Source organism: Pagrus major, chromosome 12, assembly GCF_040436345.1.
Source record: "Pagrus major chromosome 12, Pma_NU_1.0".
NCBI lineage: Eukaryota > Metazoa > Chordata > Actinopteri > Spariformes > Sparidae > Pagrus > Pagrus major.
In genome coordinates, this window is record NC_133226.1 from 4847385 (window position 1) to 4865967 (window position 18583).

At 39.7% G+C, this 18583-nt stretch overlaps 2 protein-coding genes and 1 non-coding gene across 3 annotated transcripts; 2 read left to right on the forward strand and 1 right to left on the reverse strand.

The window, feature by feature from the left end:
• Nucleotides 1–651: 651 nt before the first annotated feature.
• On the forward strand, nt 652–3038 carry LOC141006507 (tripartite motif-containing protein 16-like). Its single transcript, XM_073478727.1, has one exon. It carries the CDS (start codon nt 655–657, stop codon nt 2320–2322), a length of 1668 nt encoding a protein of 555 aa, XP_073334828.1. The 5' UTR covers nt 652–654; the 3' UTR covers nt 2323–3038.
• A 5026-nt stretch (nt 3039–8064) lies between these two features.
• On the reverse strand, nt 8065–8146 carry trnas-uga (transfer RNA serine (anticodon UGA)). Its single transcript has one exon. It is a non-coding gene; the product is annotated as a tRNA-Ser (tRNA).
• Nucleotides 8147–9638: 1492 nt separating this feature from the next.
• LOC141006482 (E3 ubiquitin/ISG15 ligase TRIM25-like) lies at nt 9639–11934 on the forward strand. The gene has a single exon (XM_073478699.1). The coding sequence runs from the start codon at nt 9642–9644 to the stop codon at nt 11307–11309; it is 1668 nt and encodes a 555-aa protein (XP_073334800.1). The 5' UTR covers nt 9639–9641; the 3' UTR covers nt 11310–11934.
• The last annotated feature ends 6649 nt before the right edge of the window (nt 11935–18583 follow it).

Consider the following 18583-nt stretch of genomic DNA (forward strand, 5'->3'; position numbering starts at 1 on the left):
TGATTCTGTGTTTTATCATCTGACTGCTCTCTCTGCTGATGATGCACTCAGCATCAATATGGTGGAAGAATATCATGTGTTCTGCCAGTGAAATGAATAAATGTTACTCTCTGAATAAGTCCTAAAACCTGTTCTCCTGTCCATGGAGTGATAATAAGCCCTGGAGGATACAAAGAGTTCAAAGCAAGATCACTAACAGCACCAACATTGTTTTTATTCTTCTCTTTGAGCAGGTCAAGTCACTCTTCATATTTAATGAGAGTGGTTTATGGAACAGAACTCTTAAATCATGTCACACAGCTGCTCCAAACAAACCAAAGTGTACTAACAGGTCAGTGGACTGGGTCAACACATCAAACTAAAAGTGATTTATTATCTGATCAGGGTAATCTTGGGTTGTGTATTGTGAGCAGTATTATTTTTAAGAGGGAATGAATCCAGTCTGGTGTCTGAAACTCTTCATGTTCTAAAGAGGAGCTACACGAACACAGAGACTTGCTTGAATGACTCTTCTTCCTGGTGTGTATAAAGCACGGTAACTCCTCCCTCCTCTTCCTGCTCTCAAGTTCAGCCAATCCCATTCAGTCAACGTGTTTCCTGTTGCCAGTATGAGAAAGTGAAAGTGTTTGACATTCAGTGTGTCTGAGAGGTGAAATGGCGCAACGAGGAGTTCAGCTGGACCGGGAAAAACTCTGCTGTTCGATCTGTCTGGATCTACTGAAGGATCCAGTTGCTATTCCCTGTGGACACAGCTTCTGTATGAACTGTATTAAAAGCTACTGGGAAGAAGATGATCAGAAGAAAGTCTACAGCTGTCCTCAGTGCAGACAGACCTTCCAACCGAGGCCTGCCCTGGTGAAAAACACCATGTTAGCAGATTTAGTGGAGGAGCTGAAGAAGACTGGACTCCAAGCTGCTCCAGCTGATCACTGCTATGCCGGACCTGAAGATGTGGCCTGTGATTTCTGCACTGGGAGAAAGCTTAAAGCTGTCAAGTCCTGTCTGCAGTGTCTGGTCTCTTACTGTGAGCAGCACCTCCAGCCTCACTATGAATCCCCTGCCTTTGAAAAACACAAGCTGGTGGACCCCTCCAAGAAGCTTCAGCACAACATCTGCTCTAGTCACGATGAGGTAATGAAGATTTTCTGCCGCACTGATCAGCAGTGTATCTGTTATCTCTGCTCCATGGATGAACATAAAGGCCATGACACAGTCTCAGCTTCAGCAGAACGTACTAAGAGGCAGGGAGAGCTCGGAACGAGTCGACAAAACATCCAGCAGAGAATCCAGGAGAGAGAGAAAGAAGTGAAGCTGCTCCAGCAGGGGGTGGAGGCTGTCAATCACTCTGCTGATAAAGCAGTGAAGAACAGCGAGAAAATCTTCACTGAGCTGATCCATCTCATTGAGAAAAGAAGCTCTGATGTGAAGCAGCAGATCAGATCCAAGCAGAAAAGTGAAGTGAATCGAGTCAAAGAGCTTCAGGAGAAGCTGCAGCAGGAGATCACTGAACTGAGGAGGAAAGACGCTGACCTGGAGCAGCTGTCATACACAAATGATCACATCCAGTTTCTACACAGTTACCCCTCACTGTCTCAAATCAGTGAACCTACAGACTCACCCAGCATCAATATCCACCCTCTGCAGTACTTTGAGGATGTGACAGCAGCTGTGTCAGAGGTCAGAGATAAACTACAGGACATTCTGAGTGACGTATGGACCAAGATCTCACTGGCAGTGACATCAGTGGATGTTTTCCTGCCACAAGCAGAGCCAAAGAGCAGAGAGGAGTTCTTAAAGTATTCATGTCAAATCACACTGGATCCAAACACAGCACACACACGGCTGTTATTATCTGAAGGGAACAGAAAAGCAACAGTGATGACAGAAGTACAGTTATATCCTCAACACCCAGACAGATTCACCAAAAGGCAGCAAGTCATGGGCAGAGAGAGTCTGACTGGACGTTGCTACTGGGAGGTGGAGCGTAGTATGTATAAGGATTCTGTAGCAGTCACATACAAGGATATCAGCAGAACAGGAGATGAAAGTGAATTTGGAAAAAATGACAGGTCCTGGGCGTTAGAGTATTCCCGCAAGAGTTATAAATTCAGCCATAACAACATCAGCACTTCCATCTCAGGCCCTCAGTCCTCCAAAATAGGAGTGTACCTGGATCATCATGGAGGTATTCTGTCCTTCTACAGTGTCTCTGACACCATGACTCTCCTCCACAGAGTCCAGACCACCTTCACTCAGCCGCTCTATGTTGGACTCAGTGTTTATGGTTATGAAAAGTCTGTTGAATTGTGTGAGCTCAAGTAGACGGGTTGAAATTCTGTGGCTATGTACATACATTCAGTGTGGGTTAAATATTAAATGAAGAATATAATGTTTTTCAGGGTTTTTCTCTTGGAATCTATGATTTATTATTACACTTTCAACAACTCGAAGAATTTTTGAGACAATGTTAGTAAGAAACCTGATAATTCCAGAGGAGTAAAGAAAGAGGATTTGATTTATTGGAAACAGAAATGTGTTAGAAGTTTGCAGCTGTATTATTTAGAGTGAAAATATAAGGACATAGAATTAAAGTATAAATATGGTAAGCTGTTGTTAGAAAATCATTTCATTATAAATAATGGATTTCTGGAGTTTGCACATTTCCAAGTGTTTAATGGAAATAACCTGAATATTTTACCAGTGATACATTAATATATATTCATATAAAAACTTTTATGTTTCATATATCTGGTGTTACTGTAATATTTGATGTTCCTTCTGTTCCACTGCATGGCCCTTAATGGAGCAGAAATAGTATTTCTAAGTAGTTGATCTGAGCTAATGTTTATTTTGTTCCTGTCACTCTGAATGTTTTCAGGAAAAGAAGTAAAGATGTATGATTATTATTACTACAGTGATAATCACCTGGACACTGTTTCATTTCCTCCACAGTGCTGACACACTGGTTTAACACATTGATTGTGGATGAAATGAATGGACACACTGAAGCAGGATTTATTACTCAATCAATAAAGTGGATTTTTTCTCTCAAAAACTCATAAAGTATTTCTCTTAATTTCATTCCACAAACTGTCACTAGCATAACACACCTGAATTTCAGAATGAACCGCCTGAGACTAAGTTGCATTGTTGGTAATATACAGTTGCATTGTGGGTAATATGCAGCAGGCTCCAAGGTTTTCATAAGATAAAGAATGCTTTGAATAAATAACATAATGCTCAATCAGTGGAGAACTCTTTTAAATGTAATTGAGAATAACTCAGCTCAACAGTCCACTTAAGTAGCTTTTCCCTGAGCACTTGTCTAAACCTGTTATCAGCACAGTCATGTATATTATTAATATATAAAGTCTAATATTATACACCACTGTGCCATTGTTTGTTTTCAGTTTTATAATGTATTTATTAAATACCACATGATCTTTATATGTAAATGATTGTGCTTAACTTGAGCATTCACTGTTTATACAACTGTATACTTCTACTCCTCTACATTTTGAAGGTAAATATTGTACTTTTTTTTTAAAGATTATTTTTATATTTGGTCATTCTGCTTTTTCATGACAGTGACAGCTGAAGAGAGACAGGAAAGGCAAAGAGAGAGAGAGAAGGGATGACATGTAGTACTTACTCTACCAAGTGACTCAAATATTGTACTTTATACTTCCCTACATTCATCTGACAGCTTTAGTTTCTGGTTACTTTTCAGATTTTAAAGGGCTTTACGTTTTTTCACATATGTAGTAGTACTCATCAAGATCTGTAAACACACTGAACGTGTAAAATTGGTGGAGTTACCCTTTAAATTGCTCATCAATGAAGTGTGCCTTTGGCGTGCAGTCTTGATCTGGTATGGCCGGCAGCTTATGGTGGCTAATGTCAGCTGACGTTAGATATCTGTTGGTGTGTGACATTGTTAATTGTAATTGTTATATGTAAATGTAATCAGTGTTACAATACTTTTTACTTTTTAGCAGTGGTGGAAAGAGTACTGACAATCTGTACTCAATTACGAGTACAGTTACATTACTGAAATATTACTCACTGGCCCGCTGTAGAGTTTTGTCAAGGTTTTCATTGGCCTGTTTGTGATCGGATAGCCCTATTGGCTATAATAATGCAGATGAAGAGTTTAGGTATTAACTCAATTGTGCTCAGTACTCAATTATGATTTTAAAAATAACTAAGTACATTACACGGTGTAATGTATACTTAAATACCAGTAAAGCTGCAGACTTGAAAAATGTTTATGAAACTACAAATACTAGTACTAGTTTCACAGTGAACTGCAGTTGGCCTACTGTGTTTTTAAATGAAGTAGAGCTGATTGGAGCCTCTGGGTGTCACTGCAGGACTGTGTGTCTCTCTCTGCTCTGCTCTGATTAGTTTGACTCCAGTGAAAAAATCAGTGTGTAGTTCAGCTGCAGGAACAGACGATGGCAGCTAACATGGCACCGAAACATCTGAACAGGTTTCAACACTCATATTTTCCCATATATTTCTCTATCTATTCTGTATTTGATTTTCCCCATAATCTGATTTTTGTTCATTAATTCTACCTCATTGACATTTTTGTTTTTGGACATGCATCTGGGCAAAACCATACTGAACAAATCACATGGTTCATGATATCTGTATTTGTTTCATTCATAGCTTTAAATGAATCTTTACCCCTTGTCAAACCAACTCAGTTTCTTCTTATTTTTGTTTGTGCTTATTTATTTTATTAAATGTGCAAAATAAAATAATATATAGTACATACTGGGTGGAGTTGCGTGGGTGTTACGACTCTGTCGCAGTCACATACAAGGATATCAGCAGAACAGGAGATGAAAGTGTATTTGGAAAAAATGACAGGATTATACTTTCACCAGTTATAAATTCAGCCATAACAACATCAGCACCGCCATCTCAGGTATTAGGTCTTCCAAAATAGGAGTGTACCTGGATCATCCTGCAGGTATTCTGTCCTTCTACAGTGTCTCTGACACCATGACTCTCCTCCACAGAGTCCAGACCACCTTCACTCAGCCGCTCTTTGCTGTTCTGGTGAATTGTGTCAGCTCAAGTAGACAGATTTGCAGGTTTTGTCTTCTTTAATTCTTTGAAATACTATTAAATAATTTTGGACAATTTTTCAGATATTGTTCGTATAGTAAGGAACGTTTAAATTCTAGAAGAGAACAGAAAGGGGACTCAATGTATTGGGAAAAAAATATTCATGTGTAAAAAATGACATTCTTTTTCTTTTAGGATAAAATTATGAGGAAAGACAATCAAACAAAAAATGTGGGTAGTAAACTATTGTGAGAAAACTGTCAACTGTCAGGTTATTACAAGCACAACAAACACCTGCAGTGTCAAAATCAGTAAATGAAGAAACACAATACATTTAATGGAACATTTCAAAATGGACTCCTGGACTTTGTGAGATTATAGTATATTTGGTAGGGATAGTACCATATATATACATATATATATATGTATATATATATATACATATATATATATATTTATATTTATATATATATATATATATTTATATTTACACACACACACACACACACACACACACACACACACACACACACACACACACACACACACACACACAATAGTTGTTTATTTTGTCATTTGTTATTTTGTTCCTGTCAGTCTGAATGTTTAAAAAATGTAGCAAAGATGTATGATTATTATTAATATACTGATAATCACTCCACAGTGCTGACACACTGGTTTAACAGATTGATTGTGGATGAAATGAATGGACGCACTGAAGCAGGATTAAATTATTGGATCAATCAACAAAGTGGATTTTTCTCTCAAAAACTAATAAAGTATTTCTCATGATTTCATTCCAGAAACTCTGTCACTGGCATAACACACCTGAATTTCAGAATGCAGAGTTGCATTGTGGGTAGTATACAGTAGGTGCCTAGTATTCACAAGAATGGAGGAATAAAAAACACAATATCTTTGGTTCTGCTGCATCAATTTGAATCATAAAACAAGAACTCAGCTGTGAGTCTGATGATGTAATTGTTGTAGATGAGCTGAGCTCAACAGTGTTCAGGAGCTTTTTCAGAGCACCTGTCTACACTTCTCATCACCACTGTCATGAATATTCACAGTATATAAAGTCTAATATTATACACTACTGTGCCATTGTTGGTTTGTCTTTAAATAATATATTTATTAAGTATCACATGATCTTTACATATAACAAGCCAGAGATGCACAGAGGCAGCACTACTGTACCATACTGTACTGTACTTGTTTAATATAAACCTTAGCTTCAGTGACTTCAGACTAACCAGTGTGGCTGACAGGCAGGTTCATCCTGTACAGGTCACCCATCAATAACAGTGCTATGGTTAATTTCTCAGTTATGAGCCTGGCTTGTTCTCCCTGCCATTGCCACTGGCTGTCATCAAATGTATCAGTGGTGGAATGTAATCAAGTACTGTACTCAAGTACAGATTTAAGGTAGGCCTACTTGTACTTTACATGAGTGTTTTCATTTTATGCTACTTTATTTTTCTACTCCAGTACTTTCTGGGGGGAATATTCAAATCTTTTCAAGATGATTATTATTATTATTATTATTATTATTATTATTATTATTATTATTATTATTATTATTATCTGGCACCTGTGCTTTATTATGACAGTGACATCTGCAGAAAAATAGGAAGGGAAAGGGAGAAAGAGAAAGAGGGGATGATGTGCAGCAAAGGGCCCTGGTTGGAACTGAACCCGGCCCATGTGTTAAGGGCTCGGCTCTGATCCGGAAACCACCGGGGCACCCATATGTTCTACTTTCTACTTCACTACATTTCTGTGACAGCTTTAGTTATCAGTTACTTTTCAGATAACCCTTCATACCCTTCCTGTCTAGTGAAAACCAAGTGTCTTCTGATGTGCTGATTAATGTTTGTGAAGATCTAGAGGATGAAGTGCTCCTCTATGTGTTGAGAACATTTTCGTCCCTCTCAATCCAAATAAACTCTTTAAGGCCTCTATGTTGAGCTGGAAAATGCATCGTCACAAAGCTGAAAACAGGCTGTTTTCCTGACCTCATGAACAGCACATAAAGTAGTTAGATTACTTCAACCTAAAACATATGGAGTAGTAAAATGAAACATACACATGAATGCAGCAGTAAAGAAAATCAGATATACTGGTAAAACCCTGACAGGGAACATTTTACTGCTCAGTGAGTGCTTTTACTTTTCATACTTAAAGTACATTTTGTTGATGATGTTAACATACTTTTACACAAGTAATGTGTTGACTGCTGGACTCAGAGTACTTTCACACTTTGGTTTAGAACTTTTACTTCAGTAAAACTCTGAATACTTTTTCCACCATGGCTGGTACAGTTGTCTACCCCAAGTTCACACACACAAGTCAGCTGGATCATAGTCTGGTCGTTGGCTGGAGGACTCTGAACTGGGATGGTACCTGGACTGTGACTGATGTTTTAGAAGTCCACAAGAACACAAGTACAGACGAGAACAATGTTATAAAGTCCTGCAGTCAAAGTCAAATTTAATGATCAAATGATTTAGTTATCAGTCAGACTGTCAAGACAAGATCAGATTATTCCTGGGACACTTGAAGAGAACAGAGCAGGGCTTTATTTCACTGTAACATCTGTGAAAAAGGCCTGTAGCTGTCACCGAGGAAAAACTAATCCAAGGGCGACACCTGGTGGTGAGAAATGACACCAAAACAAATTCAACAAAGGTAAACAGTCTCCACTTGTCATTTCTCAGTTTGTGCGTCCTCAGTTCCCTCTCCATCCCTCCTCGTGTCACAGTCCCTTCCTCATGAGATGTGAGCAGAGGACGCAAGGAAGAGACACGAGGAGAGAGAAGTTAAGGTGACAGGCATTTAACAAAATGAGACGTCTCTGCTTCAGAGCTGAATTTGAATTAAGTATGAGTTGTGGCACAGCTGCATCATTTGTCCATCTGTATGATATTAAGGAACATACAGTTGGGAATGGACATATACAGACACATGGGCAAAGAGAGACATCGCTTTGAGCAGGGTTTGAACCTGCGCGGGGAAACCCCATTGGATTTCAAGTCCAACGCCTTAACCATTCGGCCATCACAGCTTATGTACCTTCACTGAGAGGGTAGGACCAGAGCGTTACATACATGTTTACTTCAACATACAAGTTTTCAACACATAACGTTGTTATGATGTCATGAGTTTTGTTTGTAGTCAGCATCTACATTATGTCTGTCAGATGTTTACAGACCTGGGATTTGTATTTATGACAGTGGTGTTATACTCAGAAACTTTGGGGGACGCCAAAATGCACAAATTGCCAATTTCTACATAATGTTGCTTTAATTCATTTGACAAGCTGTCATAATGTGACGTTAATAACATCAAAGTAAAATGTCACTAAGGAGTGATGTTAGAACAGTGAAGGGCAGAAAGTCTGATCACATTTTGATCATCTTAAAAAGTTAAAGCACTTATTATAAGTAAGGAACAGATCTGTAGAGCCCTGCTCCCACCATGGTCTGTATATTCCAGCTGTGTGTCACAGGTCTGTTATGTCACGGCTGTTGAAAAACTCCTGCAGAGGATACACCTGTGTACCCTCACTCATAGCTCCTCTAGCAAGCCTTCTCTCTCCTCGCTCCTCTCTGCTCAAGATGCAGTTTAGGAATTGAGAAATCCTTCAATATGGCACGCTGAGGTCGATTTTCCAGATCACAGGCAGAAGGACAGAGGAGAGAGGAAATGAGGAGATGAGGAGATGAAGAGATGAGGAGGTACAAAATGGAGAAAAGAGAAGAGCTCAGTAAGAGTCAGGAGTGGAGACAGATGAAAATGTCCCTGACTGGCTCCTTCCTGCTTTTTAAAGGAAAACAGCACTTTGGAATCAAAACCACAGAAAAATTGTCACCCTTGAAGTGAACTGTATTCTAAAAACCATTAAGTGATTCTGTGTTTCATCATCTGACTGCTCTCTCTGCTGATGATGCACTCAGCATCAATATGGTGGAAGAATATCATGTGTTCTGCCAGTGAAATGAATAAATGTTACTCTTTGAATAAGTCCTAAAACCTGTTCTCCTGTCCATGGTGTGATAATAAGCCCTGGAGGATATAAAGAGTGCAAAGCAAGATCACTAACAGCACCAACATTGTTTTTATTCTTCTCTTTGAGCAGGTTAAGTCACTCTTCATATTTAATGAAAGTGGTTTATGGAACAGAGCTCTTAAATCATGTCACACAGCTGCTCCAAACAAACCAAAGTGTACTAACAGGTCAGTGGACTGGGTCAACACATCAAACTAAAAGTGATTTATTATCTGATCAGGGTGATCTTGGGCTGTGTATTGTGAGCAGTATTATTTTTAAGAGGGAATGAATCCAGTCTGGTGTCTGAAACTCTTCATGTTCTAAAGAGGAGCTACACGAACACAGAGACTTGCTTGAATGACTCTTCTTCCTGGTGTGTATAAAGCACAGTAACTCCTCCCTCCTCTTCCTGCTCTCAACTTCAGCCAATCCCATTCAGTCAACGTGTTTCCTGTTGCCAGTATGACAAAGTGAAAGTGTTTGACATTCAGTGTGTCTCAGAGGTGAAATGGCGCAACGAGGAGTTCAGCTGGACCAGGAAAAACTCTGCTGTTCGATCTGTCTGGATCTACTGAAGGATCCAGTGACTATTCCCTGTGGACACAGCTTCTGTATGAACTGTATTAAAAGCTACTGGGAAGAAGATGATCAGAAGAAAGTCTACAGCTGTCCTCAGTGCAGACAGACCTTCCAACCGAGGCCTGCCCTGGTGAAAAACACCATGTTAGCAGATTTAGCAGAGGAGCTGAAGAAGACTGGACTCCAAGCTGCTCCAGCTGATCACTGCTATGCCGGACCTGAAGATGTGGCCTGTGATGTCTGTACTGGGAGAAAGCTTAAAGCTGTCAAGTCCTGTCTGCAGTGTCTGGTCTCTTACTGTGAGCAGCACCTCCAGCCTCACTATGAATCCCCTGCCTTTGAAAAACACAAGCTGGTGGACCCCTCCAAGAAGCTTCAGCACAACATCTGCTCTAGTCACGATGAGGTGATGAAGATTTTCTGCCGCACTGATCAGCAGTGTATCTGTTATCTCTGCTCCATGGATGAACACAAAGGCCATGACACAGTCTCAGCTTCAGCAGAACGTACTAAGAGGCAGGGAGAGCTCGGAACGAGTCGACAAAACATCCAGCAGAGAATCCAGGACAGAGAGAAAGAAGTGAAGCTGCTCCAGCAGGGGGTGGAGGCTGTCAATCACTCTGCTGATAAAGCAGTGAAGAACAGCGACAAGATGTTCACTGAGCTGGTCCATCTCATTGAGAAAAGAAGCCCTGATGTGAAGCAGCAGATCAGATCCAAGCAGAAAAGTGAAGTGAGTCGAGTCAAAGAGCTTCAGGAGAAGCTGCAGCAGGAGATCACTGAACTGAGGAGGAAAGATGCTGACCTGGAGCAGCTGTCATACACAAATGATCACATCCAGTTTCTACACAGTTACCCCTCACTGTCTCAAATCAGTGAACCTACAGACTCACCCAGCATCAATATCCACCCTCTGCAGTACTTTGAGGATGTGACAGCAGCTGTGTCAGAGGTCAGAGATAAACTACAGGACATTCTGAGTGACGTATGGACCAAGATCTCACTGGCAGTGACATCAGTGGATGTTTTCCTGCCACAAGCAGAGCCAAAGAGCAGAGAGGAGTTCTTAAAGTATTCATGTCAAATCACACTGGATCCAAACACAGCACACACACAGCTGTTATTATCTGAAGGGAACAGAAAAGCAACAGTGATGATGGAAGAACAGTTATATCCTCAACACCCAGACAGATTCACCAGAATCCAGCAGGTCATGGGCAGAGAGAGTCTGACTGGACGTTGCTACTGGGAGGTGGAGTGGCAAGGGTGTTGTGACGCTGTAGCAGTCACATACAAGGATATCAGCAGAACAGGAGATGAAAGTGAATTTGGAAAAAACAACAGGTCCTGGGCGTTAGAGTGGTTTGACAACAGTTATGAATTCAGACATAACAACATCAGCACTTCCATCTCAGGCCCTCAGTCCTCCAAAATAGGAGTGTACCTGGATCATCATGCAGGTATTCTGTCCTTCTACAGTGTCTCTGACACCATGACTCTCCTCCACAGAGTCCAGACCACCTTCACTCAGCCGCTCTATGTTGGACTCAGTGTTTATGGTTATGAAAAGTCTATTGAATTGTGTGAGCTCAAGTAGACGGGTTGAAATTCTGTGGCTAAGTACATACATTCAGTGTGGGTTAAATATTAAATGAAGAATATAATGTTTTTTCAGGGTTTTTCTCTTGGAATCTGTGAATTAATATTACACTTTCAACAGCTTGAAGAATTTTTGAGACAATGTTAGTAAGAAACCTGATAATTCCAGAGGAGTAAATAAAGAGGATTTGATTTATTGGAAACAGAAATGTGTTAGAAGTTTGCAGCTGTATTATTTAGAGTGAAAATATAAGGACATAGAATTAAAGTATAAATATGGTAAGCTGTTGTTAGAAAATCATTTCATTATAAATAATGGAGTTCTGGAGTTTGCAAATTTCCGTGTGTTTGAAGGGAAATAACCTGAATATTTTACTGGTGATAAATGAATATATAATCATATAATGACTATTTTGTTTCATATATCTGGTGTTACTGTAATATTTGATGTTCCTTCTGTTCCACTGCATGGCCCTTAATGGAGCAGAAATAGTATTTCTAAGTAGTTGATCTGAGCTAATGTTTATTTTGTTCCTGTCACTCTGAATGTTTTCAGGAAAAGAAGTAAAGATGTATGATTATTATTACTACAGTGATAATCACCTGGACACTGTTTCATTTCCTCCACAGTGCTGACACACTGGTTTGTGTGTGTATTTTTCTCTCAAAAACTAATAAAGTATTTCTTATGATTTTATTCCAGAAACTGTCACTAACTGCCTAAGACTGAGTTGCATTGGGGGTAATATACAGTTGCATTGTGGGTAATATACAGCAGACTCCAAGGTTTTCATTAGATAAAGAATGCTTTGAATAAATAACATAATGCTCAATCAGTGGAGACTTCTTTTAAATGTAATTGTGTATAACTTCAGCTCAACAGTCCACTTAAGTAGCTTTTCCCTGAGCACTTGTTTAAAACCTGTTATCAGCACATGTGTGCATATTAACAATATATAAAGTCCAATATCATGCACCACTGTGCCATTGTTGGTTTTCATTTATACAACTGTATACTTCTACTCCTCTGCATTTTGAAGGCAAATATTATACAATTTTTTTAAAGATTATTTTTATATTTGGTCATTTTGCTTTTTATGACAGTGACAGCTGAAGAGAGACAGGAAAGGCAAAGGGAGAGAGAGAAGGGATGACATGTAGTACTTGCTCTACCAAGTGACTCAAATATTGTACTAGTTTCTGGTTACTTTTCAGATTTTAAAGGGCTTTACGTTTTTTCACATATTTCCTCCACAGTGCTGACACACTGGTTTAACACATTGATTGTGGATGAAATTAATGGACACACTGAAGCAGTGTGTCCGACCTACATAGCAGATTTATTACTCAATCAATAAAGTGGATTTTTCTCTCAAAAACTGACAAAGTATTTCTCATGATTTCATTCCAGAAACTGTAGCTGTGTTCGAAATCGCCCCCTATCACGGATGTAGTGCACTATATAGTGTGTTTGCCATTTTGTAGTGTTGTTCGAATTCTCCGTGGCTGATTTCATCCACTATGTAGTGGACGACAAAATACCCACAATGCACCGCAAAATTGAGTGAACAAGCGATGTACACTACATTGTGGTCCCGTATCCCACAATGCAATGCTGTCGTGTCGGCGAATCAACAAATAGCGCCGTAAACGCCTAAGACGCCGTTCCCTTTGCCTCCGTCGGTGCCTGAGAACCAGGAGTTGGGCGAGCAGCATCCAAACAACAACGGGTACCATTCTTTCATAGAAATAACACAACTTTTTTGTAAGACAGTAGCCGATAGCTTACGAGCTAAATAGCTACTGACCACTAACGTTAATTCGAACGCGCTAGGTATCTTACAGCTCGTGCACAACCCCGAGCATTTACAGCTCATGACGAGGACACAAAAGAGTAGCTGAAAAAAACAAACTCACACACAATTGATATTTCAACAGTTTATTGACCAAAGAAACACAACTGCCATGAAATATATATATATAAAAAAATATCTTTATACCGTCAGGTTTGTATAAATGGTGCTTGGCGCGCCCACTCACGTCATATGAGTATCTGGCGCATCTGCTGACGTAACCACGTTCAGAAAATTACCCGTGTAGTGTCCGAATTCTCCTCACGTTGTACCCTACATCGTGTACAGGATGTAGTGCACTATATCCTATACACGATGTAGGGGATAGGGAGTGAGTGAATGAGTGGATGATTTCGAACACAGCCTCTGTCACTTACTGCCTGAGACTGAGTTGCATTGTGGGTAATATACAGTTGCGTTGTGGGTAATATGTGCCAGGTATTAAAAAGAATGGAGGAATAAAAACACAATATCTTTGGTTCTGCTGTCTCAATTTGAATCATAAAACAAAAACTCAGCTGTGAGTCTGATGATGTAATTGTTGTAGATAAGCTCAGCTCAACAGTGTTCAGGAGCTTTTTCAGAGCACCTGTCTACACTTCTCATCACCACTGTCATGAATATTCACAGTATATAAAGTCTAATATTATACACCACTGTGCCATTGTTGGTTTGTCTTTAAATAATATATTTATTAAGTATCACATGATCTTTACATGTAACAAGCCAGAGATGCACCGAGGCAGCACTACTGTACCATACTGTACTGTACTTGTTTAATATAAACCTTAGCTTCAGTGACTTCAGACTAACCAGTGTGGCTGACAAGCAGGTTCATCCTGTACAGGTCACCCATCAATAACAGGGCTATGGTTCATTTCTCAGTTGTGAGCCTGGCTTGTTCTCCCTGCCATTGTCACTGGCTGACATCAAATGTATCAGTGGTGGAATGTAATTAAGTACTGTACTCAAGTACAGATTTAAGATAGGCCTACTTGTACTTTACATGAGTGTTTTCATTTTATGCTACTTTATTCTTCTACTCCAGTACTTTCTGGGGGGAATATTCAAATGTTTTCAATATTAATGCTATTATTATTATTATTATTATTATTATTATTATTATTATTATTATTGACAGTGACATCTGAAGAATAATTGGAAGGGAAAGGGAGAAAGAGAAAGAGGGGATGAGATGCAGCAAAGGGCCCTGGTTGGAACTGAACCCGGCCCATGTGTTAAGGACTCGGCTCTGATCCGGTGAACCACCGGGGCACCCATATGTTCTACTTTCTACTTCACTACATTTCTGTGACAGCTTTAGTTATCAGTTACTTTTCAGATAACCCTTCATACCCTTCCTGTCTAGTGAAAACCAAGTCTCTTCTGATGTGCTGATTAATGTTTGTGAAGATCTAGAGGATGAAGAGCTCCTGTATGTGTTGAGAACATTTTCGTCCCTCTCAATCCAAATAAACTCTTTAAGGCCTCTATGTTGAGCTGGAAAATGCATCGTCACAAAGCTGAAAACAGGCTGTTTTCCTGACCTCATAAACAGTACATGAAGTAGTTAGATTACTTCAACCTAAAACATATGGAGTAGTAAAATGAAACATACACATGAATGCAGCAGTAAAGAAAATCAGATATACTGGTAAAACCCTGACAGGGAACATTTTACTGCTCAGTGAGTGCTTTTACTTTTCATACTTAAAGTTCATTTTGTTGATGATGTTAAAATACTTTTACACAAGTAATGTGTTGACTGCTAGACTCCTACTTGTAGCAGAGTACTTTCACACTTTGGTTTAGAACTTTTACTTCAGTAAAACTCTTATTACTGGGACACTTGAAGAGAACAGAGCAGGGCTTCATTTCATTGTAACTGCTGTGAAAAAGGCCTGTAGCTGTCACCGAGGGAAAACTAATCCAAGAGCGACACCTGGTGGTGAGAAATGACACCAAGACAAATTCAACAAAGGTAAACAGTCTCCACTTGTCATTTCTCAGTTTGTACGTCCTCAGTTCCCTCTCCGTCTCTCCTCGTGTCACAGTCCCTTCCTCATGAGATGTGAGCAGAGGACGCAAGGAAGAGACACGAGGAGAGAGAAGTTAAGGTGACAGGCATTTAACAAAATGAGACGTCCCTGCTTCAGAGGTGAATTTGAATTAAGTATGAGTTGTGGCACAGCTGCATCATCTGTCCATTGTGTTGTCATAGTCTTCTGCTGTAAAATCATGTTGATACTACAGTGTCCTGTAACAGGGTGAATAGTGTCTCTGTCACTTGGTTCTGCTCTATGTACATTTAGCAGAAGCTTTTGTCCAAAGCAACTTACAGCAATTCATACATTGATGGCGGTGGCTGCCATGCAAAGTGCCGACCAGCACATCAGGAGCAGTTTGGGGTTCCAAGGACCAGTGACCTTCAGATAACAAGACGCTGGCTCTACCCCTGAGAAGAAATGTGTAGGAGATACACTAATGATAAATGTAATTTACTCGTTAATGGGGCACCACCTCCGTTTTTCGTCTATTTGAATAATCCGGAGGTAATTAATCAAATTCGACTGGACAAGTTTAACTTGTATCAATTCTAATCAATTTCAGATTCAATCTCATACATGAAGTAGGTGAATTCTACACATATCCATCGGTTCTCCACATTAAAAACAAACCTGCACAGACAACGACATACGGTTAAATATGTTTATTGACTAAATAATTCAGATTAAATAAATGAAATGGCCATTTAAATGAATAACAACAGGAAATGTGAAATAACTAAGTAATGGGTTATTAGTGGAATATGGGCTGATGGTGAGATTATGAGTTAGGTTGAAGCATTTAAAGATTACGAGAGTAATTTTTAATACTAACGAGACCCTAACCGAATTTCTCTTAAGCTAAAAGATATGAATCAGAGTCATATACACCATCTCATGTATCATGTGTGAATCCAGCTGTTGTGAGTGATGGAGAGCCTACTTTCTCAGCAGAGTTGCAGAGTCCGCGACAGCGGATTCCCTCGGGTGATTTGCAGCTCAGCAGTCCCGGTCCAATGGCCGGGGGTCAGCTCGTCCGGTATCAGTCGGTTGGGCACCTCGGTCCGTTGTCTTAGGAAGAGGGCAGCTGGTCCCGTACCGATCCGGTGCAGATCTTGGCTCAATGCCCAGCGGGATGGTACCGCTAGCGAGCGCTGGGGGCTTGTCAAAAGAGTCTGTCTTTCGTTGGAAACAGTTTGCACGGTCTCGGACACAGCAAGTTGCTGTAGTGTCGTGAAGTGATGATGATTTTGATGAAGATGTTCTTCTTCGTTTCTTCGAGTGGTTTTCAGGCTCTGACTTTGTAAACTGAATTTAACTTCTTGAATAAAATAACTGAGGATGATACGTTGATCAGGCGGATCGTCCGTTGTTAGTTAATGCAAGGTAATCTAAATTAAGTTCACTTCTTCAAAAGCAGGTTACGATACTTAACGGTATAAAACAAATTAAAACAGAACTTCGTTCTGGTACAAACTTAATAAAAGAAGCTAATCAATACTGCGAAAAATATAAAATGAGGAAAATCAACGCGTGAGCACTTCTGTTGAGATCGCTGTCTTGGAGCGTGTTTCAAAGTAAAGTAAAGAGCTTCAAAATAAGTTACAAAAGAAAACTTTAAACAAAACTGAAAATTAAAAACTGAACAACTGAACAAAAAAACTGAACTGAGAGACGTGATCTCTCCGTTTTATTATTTGCACATCGAGGCGTGTCTAGGCGGGGCTTACCGGCTTTTATCTCCAAGATTTAGTGGAGCTGTGAAGATTCACAGAAACTCACTAAACTAAACCGTGCTTCACCTTCTCAGTTTCTCACCATGGCTCAATAGATGTACTTTGTCTATCATGAAAAGGATTATGACGTGATTAAACATTAATTATACATATTCAGCTTAATACTTGTTAAAACAAAGACATATCAGAGTCATTTACTGGTTATAACCATGAACATATTAAACAGAATATTTCTTGTCCAACTGTACCAGGACTCACCATCAGGAGGTGCTGTGGTTCCACCGAACACAGTACAGATTAAACATTAAAATTTTATCTCAGTCAATCTTAATCGTAGAGAAACGGGAAAAAGATCAGTTTCATGAACTTCTCTTACTGTTTCTTTGAAAAATATTTTTATTGCATTTTCAAAAACACAGAACACACAAAACTGCTCAGACATGACAGAAAATAAAGAGTGGGAAGAGCGAAATGTGGGTACAATAAATAAATAAAAAATAATAGATAAATAAATTTTTTTTTAAAAAGTGACCATGGGCACATTTTCTGACCAGCCCCCTCCCTATCAATCTCCTGCAGCAAGACATGGCAGTATCCAGATGACTACGATACAGAGCATATAAGCATAACAAGGCCAGAAGGTGTTTGTTAGAAAGTGATCACTTAGAACAAAGTTATGAAAACAGGCTAGGCTGATTTGGGAAAACCACGAAGCAAGGAGGATGACAGCGTGGGACCAATATGCTGCAAGTAAGGGTTCCAGACCCTATAGAAGGCATCTATTTTGGAGTGAAGCATACATGTGATATATTCACTAGGAATGCAGTCCATAACGATGTTGTGCCATGATTTTTTTGTTGGAGCAACAGTCTTGATCCAGATGAGCAGAATGTTCTTTCTTGCAGCAAAAGTCAGTATATTGAAAAGTCTCCTGTGTTTTCTGTCAGTGATCTGATCATCCGGGAGACCAAGTATCAGGCATATAGGGTCCATCCGTATCGAGACACCAAAGATGGCAGACAGTTCATTCACAATACTAGACCAGTACAATTGTAACTTCACACATGACCAGAGGCAGTGAAAGTAATCACCAGTCTCAGAATTGCATTTCCAGCAAAGCGGTGAATTATTAGTGTCCATTTTGTTCTTGACAACAGGTGTTATATGCGTGCGATGTACAATTCTGAACTGTATGGATTTGGTGCGATTACACACAGAGATTTTCATGGCCTGAGACCAGACTTCCCGCCAGTCAGCATCATCTATGGCAATGCCAAGATCTTTCTCCCAAGCTTGCTTGGTGGCTTGTGAGCTATGAGGAGAGCTAGAGTTTAGGGCTTTGTAAAAAACAGAAATGCATTTCTTACTAATCTGTAGAGACAGGGCCTTCTCAACACGTGAAGTGGTATTATTTGTCCTTAAGGTGGTGTTTTTAATTATGAAATCTCTAATTTGTAAATATCTGTAAAAGTCACCTTGATTAAATAAATCAAATTGTTGTTGCAGCTGCTGAAAGGATAATAAAATCTGGCCATTAAACAGATCACCCATTTTCTTCAGCCCTCGAGTGCTCCACACTTTAAAGCCCTGGTCCTTACAGCCTGGCAGGAAGTCCGGGTTGTCAAGAATGGGAGTGAG

Excerpts from the sequence above, each read along its gene's own strand:
- LOC141006507 (XM_073478727.1), top strand. The coding sequence starts at position 655 with ATGGCGCAACGAGGAGTTCAGCTGGACCGGGAAAAACTCTGCTGTTCG.
- LOC141006482 (XM_073478699.1), top strand. The coding sequence starts at position 9,642 with ATGGCGCAACGAGGAGTTCAGCTGGACCAGGAAAAACTCTGCTGTTCG.